At 37.4% G+C, this 23,162-nt stretch overlaps 1 protein-coding gene across 2 annotated transcripts in view; it reads left to right on the plus strand.

Moving 5' to 3' along the window:
• RASA2 (RAS p21 protein activator 2) overlaps positions 1-23,162 on the plus strand; it is a 127,349-nt gene that overhangs the window by 46,771 nt on the left and 57,416 nt on the right. For both annotated transcript variants that reach the window (XM_034995995.1, XM_034995999.1), the window contains exon 5: positions 3,055-3,131. In XM_034995995.1, coding sequence (XP_034851886.1) covers positions 3,055-3,131 — 77 coding nt within the window. The remainder of the gene's footprint in view (positions 1-3,054; positions 3,132-23,162) is intronic.

Raw genomic sequence — 23,162 nt, forward strand, 5'->3', positions numbered from 1 at the left:
AACTGTCCTCTCCAAAAAATAGAAACAAAAAACCCCCAGAAAAACAAAAAACACCGAACTTGTATTGCTACAATCCAAATCTATAAAATGATAACAGATGTAAATGAAACTAAACTTGTCTGTCAATGTATTAAGGAATACTAAATATTTCTTCTAAAATGTTCATAGATTTGGGTTTCTAACACTAAGAAGTAGCTTTAAATAATTTTTAAAACTTTTTTTTTTTGCTAAAAAACAGAACACATTGGTAGTAGAAATTTTAAAATCTAGATGAGCAAAAAAATCTGAAATCCTACCAACCAAAGGTAACTTCCATCAATATTTTAGTAGATGACCTTGTAGTAAATTTATATAGTAATATATATAGTACATTCTATTTTTACAAATTAACATTATATTATACACCCTGATTTGTATCTTGTTTCTTTTACTAAGTATCATGTATATATTCCCATGTTAAAGTATACAATGAGGTAGTGTTTTACAGTTTAGAAATTATAATTTCCTTGGTTTAATTCATAATGCTTTTTTTTTTAAGATTTTTTTTTTTTTTTTTTGCGAGAGAGACAATGAGAGACAGAGAGCATGAGAGGGAGGAGGGTCAGAGGGAGAAGCAGACTCCCTGCTGAGCAGGGAGCCCGATGTGGGACTCGATCCCGGGACTCCAGGATCATGACCTGAGCCGAAGGCAGTCACTTAACCAACTGAGCTACCCAGGCGCCCAATTCATAATGCTTTTTAATTTTAGTGTTCCACCCTAATAATAAATGTCTTGTGTCTGTCTGTTCTGTCTCCACTCTTTTCTTGACCAAGTTAAATACGCAATTATGTTATTGTTGACTAATACCAAAGGAATGGTCTTTTTAACAGCCAGTAGGAGTAATGAACATAGTAAGTAGGCTCTGACTCAGGGATAATGATTCCTGGTAGAATCCCATTAAATAGATATTTTTTTTATTTCTAGGCTTTGCTTGATACAGTGCTATGATTTTTAGTTGTGAATGAAATTATTATACTTTTCTTCTCTATTTAACAGTTTCTGTTGTTTTAGAAATAGAGTAGATCCTAGACATTTCCTGAGAGACAGTTGGGAATGCCCTGTTAGCATACAACTTCTACCATAAAATGCATACATGTTAAAATAGTAAAACTGCTTTGAGATGCAAATGTTGATGCAGTTGGCTAGGCCCACTCACTAGGCAAGTGACACACATATGCTGGCTTAACAGCAAAGATGATTCAAAAATCTAACTGAGTAATATTAAAAATTACTACATATCGGGCGCCTGGGTGGCTCAGTTGGTTAAGCGACTGCCTTCGGCTCAGGTCATGATCCTGGAGTCCCAGGATCGAGTCCCGCATCGGGCTCTCTCATCGGCAGGGAGTCTGCTTCTCCCTCTGACCCTCCTCCCTCTCATGCTTTCTGTCTCTCATTCTCTCTCTCTCAAATAAATAAATAAAATCTTTAAAAAAAAAAATTACTACATACATTGGACCTCTTCCGGGTCACTCTCAAATGGTAGGGGTAGTGAATATTAAAGCAGGATTAATGAGAGACCTATTTCATAAATTTCATGATTTTATAAATATTTGTGCCTGGATTTTTAGTGGAAAATTTGCTTAATTTAGTTCCAATTCCACCTTACTGCTGATTTTGCTACTACTGTTGCCTTTGTTTCTTTAAAGATTTTATTTATTTATTTGAGACAGAGAGAATGAGAGAGAGAGAGCACATGAGAGGGGGGAGGGTCAGAGGGAGAAGCAGACTCCCCGCCGAGCAGGGAGCCCGATGTGGGACTCGATCCAGGGACTCGATCCAGGGACTCTGGGATCATGACCTGAGCCGAAGGCAGTCGCTTAACCAACTGAGCCACCCAGGCGCCCCCTTTGTTTCTTTAGAGCTTAGCTTTCTCATGCAGACTTTTGTGCTGAGATCCATCAATGTTTATTGCTCCTCACTCAGTATCCATCTAACCCTGAGCTTTGTAGTTAGTGGACCTCAGATTCACTCTTATAGAGCAAACCCCCATAAAATAGTGAAGCTGATTCAGGTTAGACTCCTGTGAAAGAATGTTTGAGAGGGGTTGTTCCAAAGAGGAACAGTGACTTGATAATGAACTTTCCTACCTCTGATGAAATTACTTATGTCATCAGCCTCTAGACATCACACCCCTGAAATCTCCACTGTGGGAATTTGTCTTGTCAGCTGGGTGGAGGTAATCCAGGACTGATCTTAACCACTTTAGAATTGCTCCTAACCAGTTTAGAATTGCTCATCGCCAGTGGCAGGGTGGAAATATCAAGCTCTAGATTATATTATTCCTAAACTTTTGTTTCATGAGAAGTTTGTAGTTTGCTTTAAATTTATACTACTGAATTTTTAAAAAATCCATTTATTAATAGTTATTGAAGAAAGTATTTTCAGTATCCCATTTTTTCATCAATGGTATGGGTCATATATTGTTATCTTTATTTATTGTCTCTCCAACTAGACTGTGAGCTTCTTATGAGCAGTGATTGTGTCTTATACATCTATTGATTCCTACCCAGTCCTACAGTGCTTACTAAAATATAGTAGATATTCCATAAATCTTTAATTTTCAGAGAAGTGTTGACAAATTGAATCTTACTAGTTTTAACTTAGTTTTATTGTTTTAGAATTGTGTGATTTCTCTTGACCTTTAATGATAGTGCCTCTGTTCTTATTGATGGTTTATCTTTTCTGGAAAAAACATTCTACATTTTATAGTCTGCTTTCATTTCAAAATTTCCTAAAACATAAGTGCCATCTTTTTTTTTTTATCCATGGTAACTGAGATTCATAAATACTTTTTGAACTGGGCATTAAATTCTTAGATTGGAGTACCATGTCTGATATAAGCATCTGAGTTCTAGATCTACATTGTTGGTTATTCATCATTTAACAAGTACTTAATGTGGGCAAAGCCATGTGCTAGGGATCACTAAAATTTAGTTAGTGAACAGCTAAATATTACTGGTTACCTTTAATATTTTGTCAGTAAAATAGACCATTCATTTTTTTTCTCATTATAGGGTAAAGTTCACCTTGAATTAAAACTGAATGAACTGATAACAGAGAATGGAACTGTGTGCCAGCAGCTTGTTGTACAGTAAGCATATTTCTTTTACCAAAATCAGCTGGAAATAATCCTCTGTCATGTATTCTTTGAATCTTAAGACAACACCTTATTTTATATACTTCAGAAACTTTTTTTGAGAAATGAAACTCTGCTGTGTCACTCCTTTATTAAGTTGATTTCCAGTTTGTCTTCTCATATCTCCTCTACTCAGGTTATGATCGGTCATTAATTCATTCAGCCTTATGTATTGAATGTGGGTTAAATGACAGAGATAGGCAGTAGGCTGTTACAGGACCCCGACTAAGCATATCTAACTCCCTGGCAGGATGGAGTTGGAAAGGCTTCCTGGTGGAGGGCCTCTAGAGACGCTGATACCACAGAGCTGAGCATTAGGAACCCTGGGACTAAAACTAAATGGCTGCCTTGGGATGTACCAGTATCGATTCTTACCTACTTTAAAATTCCCCTTTGCCCTCAAGTCATTTTTTGTGGCTCAGACTCTAATCTTCTAACTGCTCTGGAAATGCAGATTTCCAAGCCCAATCCTCTGCCTTTTCTCTTCCACCCAGATTTTTCCTGTGTTATCAGCAAACTACTGGATATCCCTGACTTCTTCTGAATGTTTTTTCTTTGTCTTAACTGATAATCTGAATATCCCGAGTTACTGTTTCCTCTACTGCCTTCTCAGTTAGAAGCTGTTTTCTCCCGTACTCACTTACCTTAGAGTGGGGAGTGTTCCTCTGCTAGTGCTGCTCCAGACTATAATTTCTTATCCTTACTATGAACGCCCCAGCTCCTTTGAGGCATTTTCCCTGTCTCTCTCCCTCTCTCTACTTATTTATATTTGTTATATATCTAATATTACTTTTTTAACTCTTTTAAAGAAGGTTGCATATATCATGATCCTTATTAATAGAGTGTGTTTCCTAAGAATAAGGATATTCTTTTAAATAACTCTAGTACAGTTATCAAATTTAGGAAGCTTAACATTATTATAATAAAAGTATAATGTATAGTTTTTGCATTCCAGTACTTTAATCTACAGTTATTTTATTTTACTTTTGTCAACTGTCCCAATAATATCCTTTAAGATATTTTTTTCTCTGCAAGAAAGGATCCAGTCCAAGATCATGTATTACATTTAGTTTATATGTCTCTTTAATCTCCTTAACCAGTAATAATTTTTAGCTTTTCTTTACCTTTCATGTTATTGAGATTTTTGAAGAAGACAGGCCAGTTATTTTTTTTTTTAATGTTTCTCAATTTGGATTTACTTACTGCAAACAGCTCAAGATTTGTTTGTAGTAGTTTTCCCTCAGACTGAGAGCATATAGTGAAAGTGTTTGGATTAGTCCCTTCCACCATTCCCTCCCTTGCTCACTTTGGTTGTGTTATAACATTTGAAATAGTTGGTTGGTTTTGGTTTGTTTGCAGTCAGTTAAATGTTTTTTTTCCCCCATCCTTGTTGTTTACTTTTATTTTTTTAATATTTAGAATATTAGCATGACTTCAGAAGTCAAAACTCTACCAAAAGGCATTGCTCAGAGATGTGTTTAGTTCTCTCTCCCTATACTCAGCACCAGGAAACCATGACCTGATTTTGGTCCCTATAGTTTTGCCTTCTTCAAAATGTCGTATGAACAGATTCATGTAATACGTAGGCTTTTGTGAATGGCTTCTTTCACTTAGCATAATGCTTTTGAGATTCATCCACATTGCTGCACATACCAATAGTTATCTGTTTTTAGGTATTACTTAATTTACCTTTTTTTTTTTTAAAGATTTTATTTATTTATTTGACAGAGAGAGAGAGAGACACAGCGAGAGAGGGAACACAAGCAGGGGGAGTGGGAGAGGGAGAAGGAGGCTTCCTGCCGAGCAGAGAGCCCGATGCGGGGCTCCATCCCAGGACCCTGGGATCATGACCTGAGCCAAAGGCAGACGCTTAACGACTGAACCACCCAGGCGCCCCTTAATTTGCTTCTTGTCATAACTTGGTATAGATGCTGTTGTATGACAAAACAATGCGCAGATTGGTTAAATAAGCCCAAATTCATACAGGAGGTAGTAGAGTCTGGGTTTGAACTCTGGCAGTTTGATTTTTTTTTTTAACTTCTTTCTTTTGAGATAATCATAGATTTATAAGAAATTGCAAAGTACGGAGAGGTCCTGTGTACCTTTCACTCAGTATCCCTCAATGGTTACATCTTATAAAACTATAATATAAAATAAAAACAGGAAATTGACATTGTGCAGTCCAGCATATTGTATGTGTTTTATCGTATGTGTAGATTTGTGGTACCACTGCAATCGAGATACAGAACTGTTCTATCACCATAAAGATCTCCCTTATGCTACCGTACTCTTTTAGTCACACCCACTCCTTCCCCCACTACCATCTGTAACCTTTGGCAACCTCTGATCTGTTTCCAGATCTATAATTTTGTCATTTCAAGAATGTTATGTAAATGGAGTTTTACCATATATGACCTTTTGAGATAGGCTTTTTTCAATCACATCCATCCAGTTGTGTGTAATTTCTTACAAATAGAACATAGTTGGGTGTCACTTTTTAAAATCCACTCTGCCAATCTGTCTTTTATTTAGTGAATTTGTAGAATTTGCTTTTAATATAATTACTGCTGTGTTAAGCTTAAATCTGCCATTTTTTGGTTTGTTTTCTGTTCTCTATTTTATTTTTTTTCCTGTTTTCTTTTTCCTCTGGGTCTGTCTTTCCCTCTTTCTTTCTTTTTTTCTTTCTCTTTTCTTTTCTTTCTTTCTTTCTTTCTTTCTCTTTCTTTCTTTCTTTCTTTCTTTCTTTCTTTCTTTCTTTCTTTCTTTCTTTTCTTTTCTTTTCTTTTCTTTTCTTTTCTTTTCTTTTCTTTTCTTTCTGATTTTATTTACTTGACAGAGAGAGACACAGCGAGAGAGGGAACATAAGCAGGGGGAGTGGGAGAGGGAGAAGCAGGCTTCCCGCTGAGCAGAGAGCCCGATGCGGGGCTCGATCCCAGGACCTTGGGATCATGACCTGAGCTGAAGGCAGATGCTTAACAGATGAGCCACCCAGGCGCCCCTCCTCTGGGTTTCTTGAACATATTTTTAGAATTCCATTTTGATTTATCTGTACTGTTTTTCTATCTATAGTATATCTCTTTGTATAGTTTTTCTAGGTATGGTTTTTTGGTGGTGGTTTAGGTATGACACTGTACATGTATAACTTATTGTGGTCTACTGGTATTGCCATTTTACTGGTTAGAATAAAGTGTAGAAACCTTACCTTCTTTTAAATCCCTTTACCCTCCACCATTTGTAATATAATTGTCTTAAATATTTTCCCTATGTACATTGAGAACCACACCAGTGTTACAATTTTTGCTTTAGCCATCTAACACAATTTTAGAAAAATTAGAAAAGAAGGGAAGACTAAGTTCGTTGGGTTTTTTTTTTGTTTTTTTGTTTCTTTATTTTTTACATCCTACTTATTGTTTAGCCTTTGTGTTTCAGGCAAAGCACAGAGATGTATTTACCCATATTTTTGCTCTTCCCATATCCTTTTTTCCCTTCCTATTGTTTTAGGATTCCTTCTTTTATCACTGTCTTTATGTTTAGAGAATCTCCTTTTACCGTTCTTTTAGGGTAGGTCTGTGAGTGACACATTCTTTTAGTTTTCCGTTATCTGAGAATGTCTTGATTTCTTTATTCTTGAAGGACATTTTCAATGGATATAGAATTCTTCACTGACAGTTCTTTTTAAGCACATGAAAAATATGTCATTTCCTTGTGGCCTTTATGGTTTTTTAATTCACTGTAATTGTTTTCCTTTGCAGGTAATGTGCTTTTTCTCCCTGGCTGCTTTCAGTAGTTTGTCTTTGGTCTTCTATGTGTTTCAGTTTGACTCTGAGGTATCTTGGCATAGATTTCTTTTTCTTTTTCTTTTTTTAAAATTTTTATTTGACAGAGTACAAGCAGGGGGGAGTGGCAGGCAGAGGCAGATGGAGAGGGAAAAGCAGGTTCCCCGCTGAGCAGGGAGCCCGATGTGGGGCTCCGTCCCAGGACCCCGGGATCATGACCCAAGCCGAAGGCGGACGCTTAACCGTCTGAGCCACCCAGGCGCCCCTCTTGGCATAGATTTCTTTAGGTTTATTCTGTTTGGTGTTTGATCAGCTTCTTGAATCTGTATGTTTATGTCTTTTGCCAAGTTTGGGAAATTTTCGGCCATTATTTCTTCTACTACTTTATCAGCCCTGCCATCTTTCTCCTCTCCTCTTGAGATTTAGATGGCATTAATGTTAGATCCTCTATTATAGTCCCACAGGTCCCTGAGGCTCTGTTTGTTTGTTTTCCCCAGTCTGTTTTCTCTGTTCATGTTGGGTAATTTCTGTTGTTCTGTTTTTTAAGAATCACTGATTATTTCCTCTGTCCCTTCCATTCTGCTGTTGAGCCCACCTATCAGGTTTCTTATTTTGGTTCTGAGTGTCAGAATTTCCATTTGGTTCTTCATACCTTTTATATCTTTGACTTTCTATTTTTTTACCGAAACTTTTTTTTCATTTATTTCAGATGTGTTTGTAAATGCTCAATGAATCTTTTTTTTTAAGATTTTATTTATTTATTTGACAGAGAGAGAGAGATGAATCACAAGTGAGCAGAGTGGCAGGCAAAGGGAGAGGGAGAAGCAGGCCTCCCGCTGAGCAAGGAGCCTGATGCGGGACTCGATCCCAGGACCTGGGATCACAACCTGAGCCGAAGGCAGATGCTTAACCGACTGAGCCACCAGGCGCCCCTCACTGAATCATTTTTATGATGGCTGCTTTTACATCTTTGCCAGATAATTCCAACATCCGTGTTATCTCAGTGTTGTCATCTGCTGATTGTTTTGTTTGTTTGTTTTTTTTCCATTTAAAGCTGAAGATTGGTGTTTTGGTATGATGAGTAGTTTCAGACATTTTGGGTATTAAGTTATGAGACTATGGATCTTATTTAAGTGTTCTGTTTTAGCCAGACTCCTTGACACTCTGTGGGTGAATGGAGAGGAGTGCCTATGCATTACTGTCAGGTACAGATAGAAATCCAGGTTCCTGACTCATCCTCTGCTGATAAGCCTGGGGGAAGAGTGAGAAGAGTTCCTTATTATTGCTGAATGGAAGTGGTAGTTTAGGCTCCCTTTAGTCCTCTCATGCGGCCACTCTGGCTGGGATGGGGAGGCCTCATTACTGCTGCATTGTGGCCTCCACTGACATGATGGTTGAGAGGATTTGGTAGTTACCCCTGTAGGTGGTAAAGGTCTTGTTTTCCTACTCAGCCTTCTCTGACATCACCCTGGCATGAAGGGGGAGGAGTGCCTCATTGCTACAGGTGGGGATGAAAATCCAGGTTCCTCAGGTGGTCTCTACTGACACCATGCAAAGGAAGAGACTGAGTTCCTTCATACTAGGATTGTTCCAGAGAAATAAGATGGATGAAGAAAAGAGCAAGGAAGTTAAGGAACCTGTAAGAAAAAATGATTATAGTAAGGGGGAAGGGGGCTTGTTACAGCTTGTTAAAGGTGGGGGGAAGGGGGCTTGTTACAGCTTGTTAAAGGGGGAAGTCTAGGCTCTCTCCTCAGTCTTTGGTCTTTGTTGATAGGGGTTTGGGTGGAGCCACAGTGTTTTTCATGGTGTTTCATTAGAGTAAGTGGTTTTTTATTGTCTAAAAATGGTTTGTCTTGCTAAGCTGTCCAGTTCCTGGTCCTTTGGCTAGAGAGAGCTGGCTTTTTCTTAGGGCATTTTTTGCCCATGCCCACTGGTGTTGTTCCAGGTTGGTGGCTTCTCTAGCAATCACTCTGAGATAAAGTACAAAAAAGCTCAGGTAATTCACTCCCATGTCTTCCCTTGGGTTCCAAGATCTCTAATTGGTTTGCTTCTCTTCACTTTTCAGAGTTTTCTTATGTTTGTTATATATTTAATGCCCAATATTTTTAGCTATACCTAGTGGGAGGACTAGGGAGGCATGCATCTACTCCATCTTGACTTGGAACTGGAAACCAGTTTTTTTTTCTTCATGAGTAGTATTCCATTTGTTTATCTATTCACCAGTTGACAGATAATTTGGATTGTTTCCAGTTTGAGGCTATTATAAAGAGAGCTGCTGGGCGCCTGAGTGGCTCAGTTGTTAAGCGTCTGCCTTTGGCTCGGGTCGTGACTGCAGGGTCCTGGGATCGAGCCCCACGTCGGGCTCCTTGCTCAGCAGGAAGCCTGCTTCTCCCTCTCCCACTCCCCCTGCTTGTATTCCCTCTCTCGCTGTGTCTCTCTTTCTGTCAAAAAAAAAAATAAAAATAAAAATATTTAAAAAAAAAAGAAAGCAAGCTGCTATAAATGTTCACAAGTAGGTCTTTATATGGGTATATGGTGGTCTGTATTCTTTCTTTCTTTCTCTTCTTTCTCACTTAAATCTCTATGGTTCATACTCATTGGCCTGCAGTAGCAGAGCTCCGGTAGCAATTTTGTGGGATTTATTATTGATTTCTCAACTTCTAGAAGTATTTTGAAGTGCATGGTATTCTCTGTTCTTTAGTAATACTGCAGGCATAGTTTTATATGTTGTTTTCTTTGTGCCACTTGCTGAACTTACAGTTAGGGGGTAATGTGTGGAAATGTTCATCTCCTAGCAGTTACTACTATCCTCCAGACCTGGAAGCTCCCCACTGCAGCATTTCTTAAATTTCAGTAAGACTTCTGTCCATCAATCTTTACCACATTCTTACCTGCTTTTATTTTTCAGTTCCCTCTGGGTCGTTTTCCATGATCTGTCACTATAATCATTTTTTCTTGCAGGTTCCTTAACTTCCTTGCTCTTTTCTTCATCCATCTTATTTCTCTGGAACAATCCTAGTATGAAGGAATTCAGTCTCTTCCTTTGCATTCAGTCTGCACCTGATTATTGCTGGAGAAAATCACACAGATGGATTTTACTTTAAATTCATGATCACAGACCTTGTATGGGTACTTAAAACTTCGCTGGAGTTTTACTGTGCTTCTCTAGTAACACCTGTGAGATCCTCCATCACTATAGACTGTAAATTGGTCGCATTTTCCTGAATCTAAATCTGCAAACCTGTGTTGGCATCCATCTTTTTGTCCTTATGTTATTATAGTAGAGGAGGTGCCCTGTCTCTTATTGGGGGTGAATTCTTCTATCTGAACTCTGGATTCTTTCTGTTTCCCCTACTCAAGGACTTTGTTCCTTCAGTTATTCCTTTTTCTGTTTTAGCAGCTTCACCTTCTCTTTTAGATTGTTTTCATCAACATGTAAGACATGTTCTAGGATCTCCTATCCTAAAAGGCATGCCTCCCCAGACCTCATCTCCACCTGACTCTCCCAGCTACCATCCCCATTTCTCTGTTCTCCTTTGAAGGCAGACTTCTCAAAGTAAACTTGTCTTAATAGATACAGGGTTGTTTGAATGTGTGTGTGTGTGTGTGTACTAGCTCTATTCACACAGAAGGCCTAGAAGCAATGTCAGCCCAGTAGCAGTGAACATAGCATCCATACCTTGGTTTTTAAATATCATTCTCCAGTCAGTACTGTCCAGTAGATCTTTTTGTGATGATAAAAATGTTTTATAACTTAACTGTCCAATATGGTAGCCACTAGTCATATGTGGTTATTGAAAACTTAAACTATGGCTAGTGCAACTAAAGAATTGAATTTTTAATTTTGTCTAATTTTAATTAAGTTTAAATAGCCACATGTAGCAAATGGGTACAGTATTAGAGCTACTCCAGTAAAAAGAACCTGAATTTTTTTTAAGCATTGGTTGATTCAGGACTTGAACATGGGAAAATACAAGATGAGCTCAGAGCATCTGTGGAGTCAGAAAGTAAGAAAGTGCTAATAATAATAATAATAATAATAACGATGACATGTAGAAAGGACATTGAAGCCAACTTGAAAGAGCTCCAAGTAACCAAACTGGGACAACTTGAGCATCAAAATAAATAATGAAAATTAGAGAATAAATCCATGAGGCAATACTATAGAATAAAATGTCCATGAGCCAATGCTGATATATAAATAAACAAATAAACACATTGGGGAGAAAGGATTACTTTTCCTTTAGTAGAATTCTAATTAATGAGTGTAGGACAAATGGAAATAGAAAATCAACATTGGCATACTACAGTAATAATTAGTGCAGGGATAAATCATCTGTGGATGCTAAATAAGTGGGCCTAAGTATGAAGACATATAGCATATTTGCATAGTCTCAAAGAATCTCACCATGAGATGTCTGATAGATACCAACTTACCTGTGTGACCCAAGTTAGTATCACTGGTAATGAGACATCCAGCCTCCTAGTATGATGCATTGAGAAGGACACCAACATGCATAGCTTCAGTCTAATCATGAGGAAACATCAAATTCAAATGAAGGAATATTTTACAAAAGAACTGGCTAGTACTGGCAAGATCATGGGTCGAAGAAGAAAAACTAAGGAATAGTGTTTTAGGATGAAAGAGACTAAGAAGACATGACAGCTAAATGCAGTGTGAGATCCTGTATTACATCCTGGACCAGAAAAAGGACATTGTAAAATTTGAGTAAAGTCCAGAAGATTAATTAATATTATCATTAACATTGTATCAATGTTATTTTCGTGTTTCTATAATTTTACTTTGGTTAAACAAAATGTGAATACTGGGTAATGGGTATAGAGGAACTGTTGCAAGTTTTTCAAAGTCAGAACTTACTTCAAAATAAGTTAAAAAAAATTGTCTATACCTTGTGCATTTAACTCAGGTCTTTTTTCTGAGCTCTGCACTCATACATCCACCTGTGTTTTTGGCAATTCTGCTTTGATGTCTCACAACATTGCAGATTTAACACATTTGAAACTGAAGCGTTGCCTGTCATATCTGTACAGCTCCTTCCCATAGCCTTAGCAGTTGGAACCACCATGTGCCTAATTACCTAAGCCAGAAATCTGAGAATCATTTAAAATCTTTTCTCCTCTTTGCCCCCATACATTGGATCCCTTTCTTACTGATTATATGAAATATTTCTTGAATTTTCTAATTTTTAATATTTAATGACATCTTACTTCAAACCAGCAACCATTTGTTATCTTGTTTAAATAGTCTTAGCTGGCCTTCTACTCTGCAGTCCATTCTCTCCATAGCAACCCAGAGCAGTCTTTTAAAACATAAATTAGGTCATGTCATTCCCCTGCTGAAATACTTAATGATTCCTGTTGCATTTAGAGTAAGACCCAAGCCCTTTAACTTGGCCCGTAAGATCCCCCATGTTCTGATGCTGCCTGCCTCTCAGATTTCATCTTGTGGTATGCTTCCTCTTGTTCATATGTTCACTGGCCTTCTCTCGATTCCTCAAATGTGACATACTCTTCCTGTTCAGAGATACACATCTGCTGTGCTTTATGCCTGGCATGCCCATTCTTTTAGCTTGTTCCTTGTCCTCCTTGAAGTTTCAGCTTAAATATCACTTATTTTAAAATAGGGCACCCTGTTCTTTTTTTCTTCATAGCACTTGCCACTATTTGTAATTATTATTTTTTTCTTTATTGCTTGTCATCTGTTATTTCAAGTAGACTCTAAGCTCCATGAGAGCAGGAACATATTAGTCTTACTCACCTCATCTTAGGAACATATTAGTCTTACTCACCCCAGAGCCTGGCACTAATAGGCACTACATAACTCTTTGAAACAACTAAATGAAAAAAGAAGGTAACATTTGTCTTCTTAAAGGATGAATAGAAAGTAGCTTGCCTAGAAAAAGTGAGATTTTTTTTCCAGAAGGAAAGAACAATATAGGCAAAAGTATGGAAGAAGAAACAGAGAGGGAGGGAGAATAATTAAAAGCGGTTTGATGTTGCCGAGCATATGAAGCCCAAAGATTGGTCACATACTGGTGACATAGTGACATAGGCTGGAGCCAGATCTTGGAGGCTATTTTGTACCATATGAACTTAGAAAACGTATAAGAGCTCATGGAATTCTTGGAGGATTTTAGACAATAGAGTAATATGGACAAATTTGCATTTTAGAAAGATTAGATTTGTGACAGCAGTAAGTGTAGAAACTGGGAGGTGAATTTGAAGGGTGTTAGGGTGATCCAAGTGAGAGATGATGGATTCTGCACCTGAACAATTGTTACAGAAATGAGAGAAGAGGACAAATGAAGAAATATTTAAAGAGTAGAATCACTAAAACTTACTGAGTAGTTACGGAAAGTGAGGAAGAAGAAGGGATGAATCTGAGTGGGGCTCCTAGATTTCTAGATTGTGTTACTGGGTAGGTGGTAGGGTTTACAATACAGAGAAAATTCTAGAAGAGGAGCTCCTTTAATAGATGATAATGAGTTGTAGCTGTTCTTAAACATCTAGGTAGAGATTTCCATCAGGCATTTGGATATAAAAATCTTAAACTTTGTGGTGAGATCTCATATAGAAGTGTAAAGTTGATGGTAGTTGTAGCCCTAAGAATAGATGTGATAAAAACAACCTTAGATGGGGCGCCTGGGTGGCTCAGTCATTAAGCGTCTGCCTTCGGCTCAGGTCATGATCCCAGGGTCCTGGGATCGAGCCCCGCATCGGGCTCCCTGCTCCACGGGAGGCCTGCTTCTCCCTCTCCTACTCCCCCTGCTTGTGTTCCCTCTCTCGCTGTCTCTCTCTCTCTGTCAAATAAATACATAAAATCTTTAAAAAAAAAAAAAAAACAAACAACCTTAGAGGGAGGTTATATAGTGCAAAGAGAGCAGCTGACTGAGAAGAACAGATCCAGCAGTAGAAGTAGAATAGCATGAGAGGAAAACTTGAGGGAGACAGGTGATATGAGGAAAATTACTAGAGTGAAGGCCAAGGAAACCAAGAAAGAAAAGGTCTTTAAAGCAGTAGGGAGGGGCTCCTGGGTGGCTTAGTCATTAAGCGTCTGCCTTCGGCTCAGGTCATGATCCCAGGGTCCTGGGATTGAGCCCCACATCGGGCTCCCTGCTCAGTGGGAAGCCTGCTTCTCCCTCTCCCACTTCCCCCTGCTTGTGTTCCCTCTCTTGCTGTGTCTCTCTCTGTCAGATAAATAAATAAAATCTTAAAAAAAAAAATAAAGCAGTAGGGAGTGATCAGAAGTATTGCATGCAGCCAAGAAATCAAGTAAGAGCCTTGAAAAATATGGATAGCATTTAACACTCAGGGGACTTTAATGAGGAGAGTTTCCATAGAGTGATGAACGTAGAAAAAGTAGATTTCAGTAGGGTGAGGAGTGAAAGGGAGGTCAAAACATTTGGAAAGGCAAACAGAAAAATTAAATAAGGTACTGGGTGACTTGAAGTCCAGGCAGTGGTTTTTCTATTAGAGAAACAGACTGAGGGGAAAAACCTGGTGGGGAGGGGAGGGTTAAGAGGGAGAAAAACAAGTTGAATATATGGTTGTTTGTTGCTAGTATATAGAAATTAAAAAAAAAATAGTTTGTATTCTGCAACCTTGTTACATTCACTGATTTGTTCTACTAGCTTGTGTATAGATTCCATAGGATTTTGTGTAGATGATTGTGTCATCTGTGAATAGACAGTTTAACTTCTTCCTTTTTAGTCTGGATACCTCTTATTTCTGTTTCTTGCCTGATCGCACAGGCTAGAACCTCCAGTACTATGTTGAATAGAAGATGTGAGAGCAAACGTCTTTGTCTTATTCCTTATTTTAGGGGGAAAGCATTCAGGTTTTTTACCATTAAGTATGATGATAGCTGTTGTTTATCAGGTTGAGAAAGCTCCCCTCTGTTCCTGGTTTGCTAAGAATGTTTATCAAGGAGGGCGCCTGGGTGGCTCAGTTGGTTAAGCGACTGCCTTCGGCTCCGGTCATGATCCCGGAGTCCTGGGATCGAGTCCCACATCAGGCTCCCTGCTTGGCAGGGAGTCTGCTTCTCCCTCTGACCCTCTTCCCTCTCATGCTCTCTGTCTCTCATTGTCTCTCTCGCAAATAAATAAAATCTTAAAAAAAAAAATTTAAAAAAAGAATGTTTATCAAGGATGGGTATTCAAATGATCTTATCCTTTTTCTGTTTTCATCTGTTAATATGGTGAATTTTGTTGATTGATTTTTGACGTTAAACCAACCTCCACTTGGTCATGTTGTATTATTGTTATATGTTGTTGGCTTTGATTTGTTAAAATTTTGTTAAGGTTTTTTGTATCCATGTTTATGAAGGATGTTGGTCTGTAGTTTTCTTGTAATGTCTTTGGTTTTGGAATTGGGAATAATGACCTCATTGAATGAATTGGGAAGTATTCTCTTTTTTCCCCCCCAATTTTCTGGGGTGTTTGTATATAATTAATATAATTTATGTTTTACATGAATAGTATAAGAATTCACCAGCAAAGCCTTCTGGGCCTCAAGTGTTTTTGTTTTGTTTGCTTTTTGGTGGGAAGGTTTTTAACCAGGAAATTTAGTTTTTTTAAATAGATATATAACTATTTAGATTTTTTTACAGTCATCTTTGGTAATTTGTATCTTTTAAGAAATTTGACCATTTAATCTGAGTTGTCCAGTTGTTTGGTATAAAGTTGTTCAAGTTACTCCTTTTTATTCTTTGAATATCTGTAGACTTTGTAGTGATGTCATGTCACTCATCCTGATGTTGGTAATATGTGTCTGTACTCTATTTTTCCTAATCAGTCAAGCTAAAGTTTATCAATTTTAATGACCTTTTAAAGAAATGGCTTTCGAGGCACCTGGGTGGCTCAGTCGTTAAGCGTCTGCCTTCGGCTCAGGTCATGATACCGGAGTCCAGGGATCGAGTCCCACACTGGGCTCCCTGTTTGGCGGGAAGCCTGTTTCTCCCTCTCCCGCTCCCCCTGCTTGTGTTCCTGCTCTCACTGTCTCTCTCTCTGTCAAATAAATAAATAAAATCTTAAAAAAAAAAAAAAGAAAGAAATGGCTTTTGATTTCACTGATTCTTGGATGTTTTGTTTTCTGTTTTGATTCCCATTCTATTTTTGTTTAGGTTTAATGTGTTTTTATTTTTATTTTTTTTTTAATTTTATTATGCTGTGTTAGTCACCGTACAGTGCATCATTAGTTTTTGATGTAGTGATCCACGATTCATTGTGTTTTTATTTTTTAATTTTCTTGTGATAGAGGCTGAAGACAGTGACTGAAAACCTTTCTTCTTCCCTAATGTAGGTTTTGAGTGCTATCCATTTCCTTCTGAGTACTGTTTTAACAGCATCCTTCAAATATTGATATGCTGGGTTTTCATTTTAATTCAATTCAAAATATTTTATAGTTTTTCTTTTCTTTTATTCTTCAACCTATGGATTATTTATATATATATGGATATATATCATGAGTTATTTTGTTTCCAAGTGTTTGAGGATTTTCCTGATATCTTCTTGCTGTCGATTTCTTTTTCTTTTTTTTTTTTAAAGATTTTATTTATTCATTTGACAGAGGGAGATACAGCGAGAGAGGGAACACAAGCAGGGGGAGTGGGGGAGGGAGAAGCAGGCTTCCCGTGGAGCAGGAAGCCTGATGCGGGGCTCGATCCCAGGACCCTGGGATCATGACCTGAGCCGAAGGCAGACGCTTAACGACTGAGCCACCCAGGCGCCCCGTTGCTGTCGATTTCTAATTTAATTCTGTTGTCAACATATTTTGTATGGTCTGAATACTTTTCAATTTGCCAAGACTGTTTTTTGGCCACAAAGTGTCATTTAATCTTGGTACATGTTCCATGTGCATTTGAAAAGAATGTGTTCTCTGCTTCAGGTGGAGAGAGATTTTTTTTTTTTTAAGATTTTATTTATTTGAGAGAGTGTGAGCGAGAGAGAGAGCACTCAAGGAGGGGCAGAAGGAGAGGGAGAAGCAGACTCCCCACTGAGCAGGGAGCCTGATATAGGGCTCGATCCCAGGACCTGGGGATCATGACCTGAGCCAAAGGCAGACACTTAACCGACTGAGCCCCCTAGGTGCCCCTGGATAGAGTATTTTTAATAAATGTTAATTATGTCAGGTTGGTTGACAGTCTTATTTAACTTTCATTCTTAATTGCTTTATCAGTTATTGAGGGGGGGTGTTGCTATCTAACTATTTGTGAATTTGTCTATTTCTCCTTGTAGTTCTATCAGTTTTTGCTTCATTTGTTTTGTAGCTCTAATGTTAGGAGTTTAACGTTTAGGATTGTTATAACTTCCTAATAAATTGAATTCTTCACTATTATAAAATGACCCTCTTTATCCCTGGGAATATATTTTGTTGTGAAATCTACTTTGCTTGATATTAATATAGCCTCTCTGGCTGGCATGCTAACTTGCTTACTTTCTTTTTTTCTTTCTTCCTTTTGGCTGCTTTTCTTTCTTTCTGTCTCTTTCCTTCCTTCTTTCATGTTTCTAATTTAAGTTTAATATTACAAGATTTTTGACTTTATACTGTATCTCTTTCCTCTTATATTGGAAATTTTAATCCCTGACAACATTAACATAATTATTATCATTATCTTACGAAATACAGAGAATAGATTCAAAATAAAGCCAGTATTACCACTGGCAGTGAGGTTACTGAATGAAGTTTAAAAGGTCTTACTGTAGGGGCGCCTGGGTGGCTTAGTTGGTTAAGCGACTGCCTTCGGCTCAGGTCATGATCCTGGAGTCCCTGGATCGAGTCCCCCATCGGGCTCCCTGCTCGGCAGGGAGTCTGCTTCTCCCTCTGACCCTCCCCCCTCTCATGTGGTCTCTCTCTCATTCTGTCTCAAATAAATAAATAAAATCTTTAAAAAAATAAATAAATAAAAATAAAAGGTCTTACTGTATTTGTTCTAAGGATGCAGAGTCAAATACTGTGCCCTTGTCTCTTGAAATAATTCTCTTTTATTGGTTTCTCAGAGTTGTTTTTTATTTCTATGTTTAATTTTACTTGAAATATATGTTTCTTATGTTCCCAAAGTCAGGACTTATATGAGGTATGTTTGGAGAAGTATCACATTCATTCCCAACTCTCTACCCTCCATATCAGAGTAATTAGAGAATAGAGATTTACCTTATTCTTTTTCACAACTACATAGAATTCCACCATATAGATTTACTATCAGTTACTCAACCAGACGCTTACTGATGGGCATTTTGGGTTGTTATCCACAGAATCAGCTTTCTTTTGATTGGTATTAGTATGTATTTTTCTATTCTTTTAACCAGAACCTCAACATTTTAATTGGTGTGTTTAGACCATTTACATATCAGTTGATGTGTTTATACTCTGTCTTCATGTTTGTTTATCTTTTCTTCTGCCATATCCAATCTTTTGTTAATCCCACTCAGTGTGTTTTTTCATGTCAGACGTGTTTTCATCTTTAGAGTTCCAACTTTTAATGTTTTCTGTATCTCTGTAGAGATATACAGTATATGAACATGAATACATGAACATATGAATATAGTTTTTAAAATTTATTATTTTTAAAATTCTAATATAATTAACGTAGTGTCGTATTGGTTTCAGGTGTACAATATAGTGATTCATCAATTCTCTACATTGTTCATTGCTCATTATGATAAATGTACTCTTAATCCCCTTTACCTGTTTCACCCATCCCCCCACCCACCTCCCCTCTGGTAACCATCAGTTTGTTTTCTATAGTTAAGAGTCCTTTTTTTGCTTCTTTGTTTTGTTTCTTAAATTCTTCATGTGAGTGAAATCATATGGTATTTGTCTTCCTCTGATTTGTTTCATGTAGCATAATACCCTCTAGATAGATCCATCCATGTTGTTGCAAATGGCAAGATTTCATACTTTTTTATGGCTTAGTAATATTCTACTGTATATATATACTACCTCTTTATCCATTCATCTATTGATGGACACGTGGGTTACTTCCATAATTTGGCTATTGTAAATAATGCTGCAGTAAACATAAGGAGTGCATATATTTTTTCAAATTAGTGTTTTCATATCCTTTGGGTAAATACCCAGTAGTAGAATTACTGGATCAAATGATAATTCTCTTTTTATATTTTTGAGGAAGCTCCATCCTATTTTTCATAGTGGCTGCACCAGTTTGCATTCTCACCAACAGTACAGGAAGGTTCCTTTTTCTCCACATCCTTGCCAATGCTTCTTGTTTTTTGTGTTTTTTATACTACCCATTCTGACTAATGTGAGGTGATATCTCAGTGTGGTTTTCATTTGTATTTCCCTGATGATGAGTAATGTTGAGCATCTTTTCATGTGTCTGTTGGCCATCTGCATGTCTTCTTTGGAGAAATGTCTGTGCATGTCTTCTGCCCATTTTTAAATTGGATTATTTGTTTTTTGGGTGTTGACTTGTATAAATTCTTTATGTATTTTGGATACTAACCCTTTATTGGATATATCATTTGCAAATATCTTCTCCTATTTAGTAGGTTGTCTTTTTGTTGGTTGCTTCCTTTGCTGTGCTTTTTATTTTGATATAGTCCTAATATTTTATTTTTGCTTTTGTTTCCCTTGCCCAAGGAGACTTACCTAGAAAAACGTGGCTGCAGCCAGTGTCAGAGAAATTACTGCCTATTCTCTCCTATTTTTCAAGGCTTCAGGTGTCACATTTAAGTCCTTAATCCATTTTGAGGGTTGTTTTTTTTGTTTGTTTGTTTTTTTAATATGGTGTAAGAAAAAATGGTCCAGTTTCATTCTTTGGCATGGAGCAGTCCAGTTTTCACAGCACCATTTGTTGAAGAGACTGTCTTTTTTCCCATTTCATATCGTTGCTTCCTTTGTTGAAGATTAATTGATCATGTAATCATGGATTCATTTCTGGGCTCTCTGTTCTGTTCCATTGATCTGTATGTCTTTTTTTGTGCCAGTACTCTATATCTTGAAATCTGGGATTGCAGTACTTTCAGTTTTGTTCCTTGTTTTCAAGATTGATTTGGCTATTTGGAGTCTTTAGTGGTTCCATACAAATTTTAGGATTATTTATTCTAGTTCTGTGAACAAGGCTGTTGTTTGAAAGGGATTGCATTAAATGTGTAGATTGCTTTGGGTAGTCTGGACATTTTAGCAATATTTGTTCTCCCAGTCCATGAGCATGGGATATCTTCCCATTTGTTTTTGTCATCTTCAAATTCTTTTTTTATTATTATTATGTTATGTTAATCACCATACATTACATCATTAGTTCTTGACGTAGTGTTCCATGCATCATTGTTTGCGTATAACACCCAGTGCTCTATGCAGAACGTGCCCTCTTTAATACCCATCACCAGGCTAACCCATCCCCCCACCCCCATCCCCTCTAGAACCCTCAGTTTGTTTTTCAGAGTCCATAGTCTCTCATGGTTCATCTCCCCCTCCGATTTCCCCCCCTTCATTTCAGATTCTTTTATCAGTGTATTATAGTTTTCAGAATACTAGAAGATCTTCTACCTCTTTGACTATGTTTATTACTAGGTATTTTATTGTTTTTGGCACAATTGTAAATGGGATTTTTTAAATTTCTCTTTCTGCTATTTCATTATTAGTGTATAGAAGTGCAATGAATTTCTGTATATTGATTTTGTATCCTGCAACCTTACTGAATTCATTTAGGAGTTCTGGTTTTTTGGTGGAGTTTTTAGGGTTTTCTATGTACAGTATCATGTCATCTACAAATAGTGAAAGTTTTACTTCCTTACCAATTTGGATGCCTTTTATTTCTTTTTGTTTTCTGATTGCTGTGGCTAGGACTTCCAGTACTATGTTGAATAAAAGTGATGAGAGTGGACATTCTTGTCTTGTTTCTGATCTTGAGGGGAAGGCTCAGTTTTTCCCCATTAAGGATGATTTTAGCTGTGGGTTTTTCATATAAGACCTTTATTATGTTGAGGTATGTTCCCTCTAAACTTACTTTAATGAGGGTTTTTATCATGAATGGATGTTGTACTTTGTCAGATGCTTTTTCTGCATCTCTTGAAATGACCGTGTGGTTTTCATCCTTTCTCTTGTTGATGTGATATATCATGTAGATTGATTTGTGAATATTGAACCACCCTTGCATTCTGGGAATAAATCCCACTTGATCATGATGAATGATTTTTTTAATGTATTGTTGGATTTGATTTGCTAATATTTTGTTGAGGATTTTTGCATCCACTTTCATCAGAGATTCTGATTTTTGCATCCACTTTCATCAGAGATTCTGACTAGAAAACTAAAAAGATTTCTTTTACAGTGTCTTTATCTGGTTTTGGTATCAGGGTAATACAGGCCTCATAGAATGAATTTGGAAGCCTTCCTATCTCTTGTATTTTTTGGAATAGTTTGAGAATAGATACTAACTCTTTAAATGTTTGATAGAATTCACCTGTGACACCATCTGGTCCTGGACTTCTGTTTCTTGGGAATTTTTTGATTACTGATTCAGTTTCATTGCTGGTAATTGGTCTGTTCATGTTCAAATTTTCTATTTCCTCCTGATTCAGTTTTGGAACATTATATGTTTCTAGGAATTTATCTCTTCTAGGTTGTCCAATTTGTTAGTGTATAATTTTTCATAATATTTTCTTATAATCCTTTGTATATCTGTGATGTCAGTTGTTATTTCTCCTCTTCTAATTTCTGATTTTGTTTTTGAGTCCTCTCTCTCTCTGTCTCCCTCTCTCTCCCTCTGGGGAGTCTGGCTAAAGGTTTGTCAATTTTGTTGATCTTTTCAAAGAACCAGTCCTGGTTTCATTGATATGTTTTATTGTTTTTTAAGTTTCTATTTCATTTATTTCTCCTCTGATCTTTATTATTTCCTTCCTCCTACTGGAGTTTTGCTGTGCTTCTTTTTCTCACTCCTTTATGTGTAGGATTAGGTTGTTTGAGATTTTTATTGTTTATTGAGATATTTTGGCCCCTATTTTTTTTGATTCTTTGTGTTCCTGGTTATTTTCTGTTTGATTCTAGACATTACGAAGTTTCTGGATATTTTTATATTTTTATCAGTACACTTGACCCAGTTAAGTAACTTGGAAACAGTTTCATTCTTTTGTGGTTTGCTTTTAAACTTTGATGGATGGAATAAGAGCAGCCTTTAGTCTAGGACTTATGTTTTCCCAATCATGAGGCAGCATCTGTGAATTACCAGGTTTCATTATATGGCTGGTAGGATCTTATGCTAGCCATTTGTGGGCTTCAGGAATTGTTCCCTCTGCTCTTTTTTTTTAAAGATTTTATTTATTTACTTGAGAGAGAGAGCAAGCGAGAGAGCATGAGTTGGGGGGGAGGGGCAGGGGGAGAGGGAGAAGCAGACTCCCTGCTGAGAAGGTAGCCCAGTGCGGGACCTGATCCCAGGACCCCAGGATCACAACCCAAGCGGAAGGCCCTCTGCTCTTTTCAAATGATTCTTTGCCTAGCCTCAGTTTCCTCACATGTATATGCTTATCAGCACTCAGCTAATGACTCCAGGGGGATTCTTGTAGCTCTCTGGAGGTTTCTTTCTGTGCAGCTTTTCTTTTCTCTGGTACTCTGCCTTGGGAACTCTTGTTGCCAACTGACAACTCTCCCTCTAGCAGTAAGCTGGGACAGTTAGGGGCTCACTTCATTTCTTCTCCCCTCAGAGATCGGTGTCCTGCACTGCCAATTTTGTTCCTTCCCCGCCCCCGCCCCCTCCCCGGTTATTTCAGGCAGGAAGGTAACTCTTTTCCCTGTTACTCCATCTTGGCTGTACATAGACATTAACACTTGTCTTCTAGTTTAAAACAACAACAAAACCTCAAGGAAGAGATTTAGGTCATTCTATATTTTAAACAAGTTTGGACTAAATTTATTTTCCTTTGCAATTTCTAGAAAATGTATTAATATCAAATGTCATATTTAAACCAAATGTAAGATGATTTAGTATACCAAGCTCATTTTCAACATTTGTTTTCTGCTTATCCATGGTTTATGATATGAATTTGCTTGATTCACTGATTAGAAGAATAGTTGTATTCTCGGTAATTAGAAAAATATTTCATGACATGCAGTAAATAAAATAATTAGTATTTAATAATACTGAGTTTGTCAGAAAACAATTTTAAAACTATCTTACATTTAAAAGTTAAGACCACTTCTTGGGGCCCCTGGGTGGCTCAGTTGGTTAAGC

The sequence above is a fragment of the Mirounga leonina genome, unplaced genomic scaffold (genome assembly GCF_011800145.1).
Source record: "Mirounga leonina isolate KUSES-001 unplaced genomic scaffold, KU_Mleo_1.0 Mir_115, whole genome shotgun sequence".
Classification (NCBI taxonomy): domain Eukaryota; kingdom Metazoa; phylum Chordata; class Mammalia; order Carnivora; family Phocidae; genus Mirounga; species Mirounga leonina.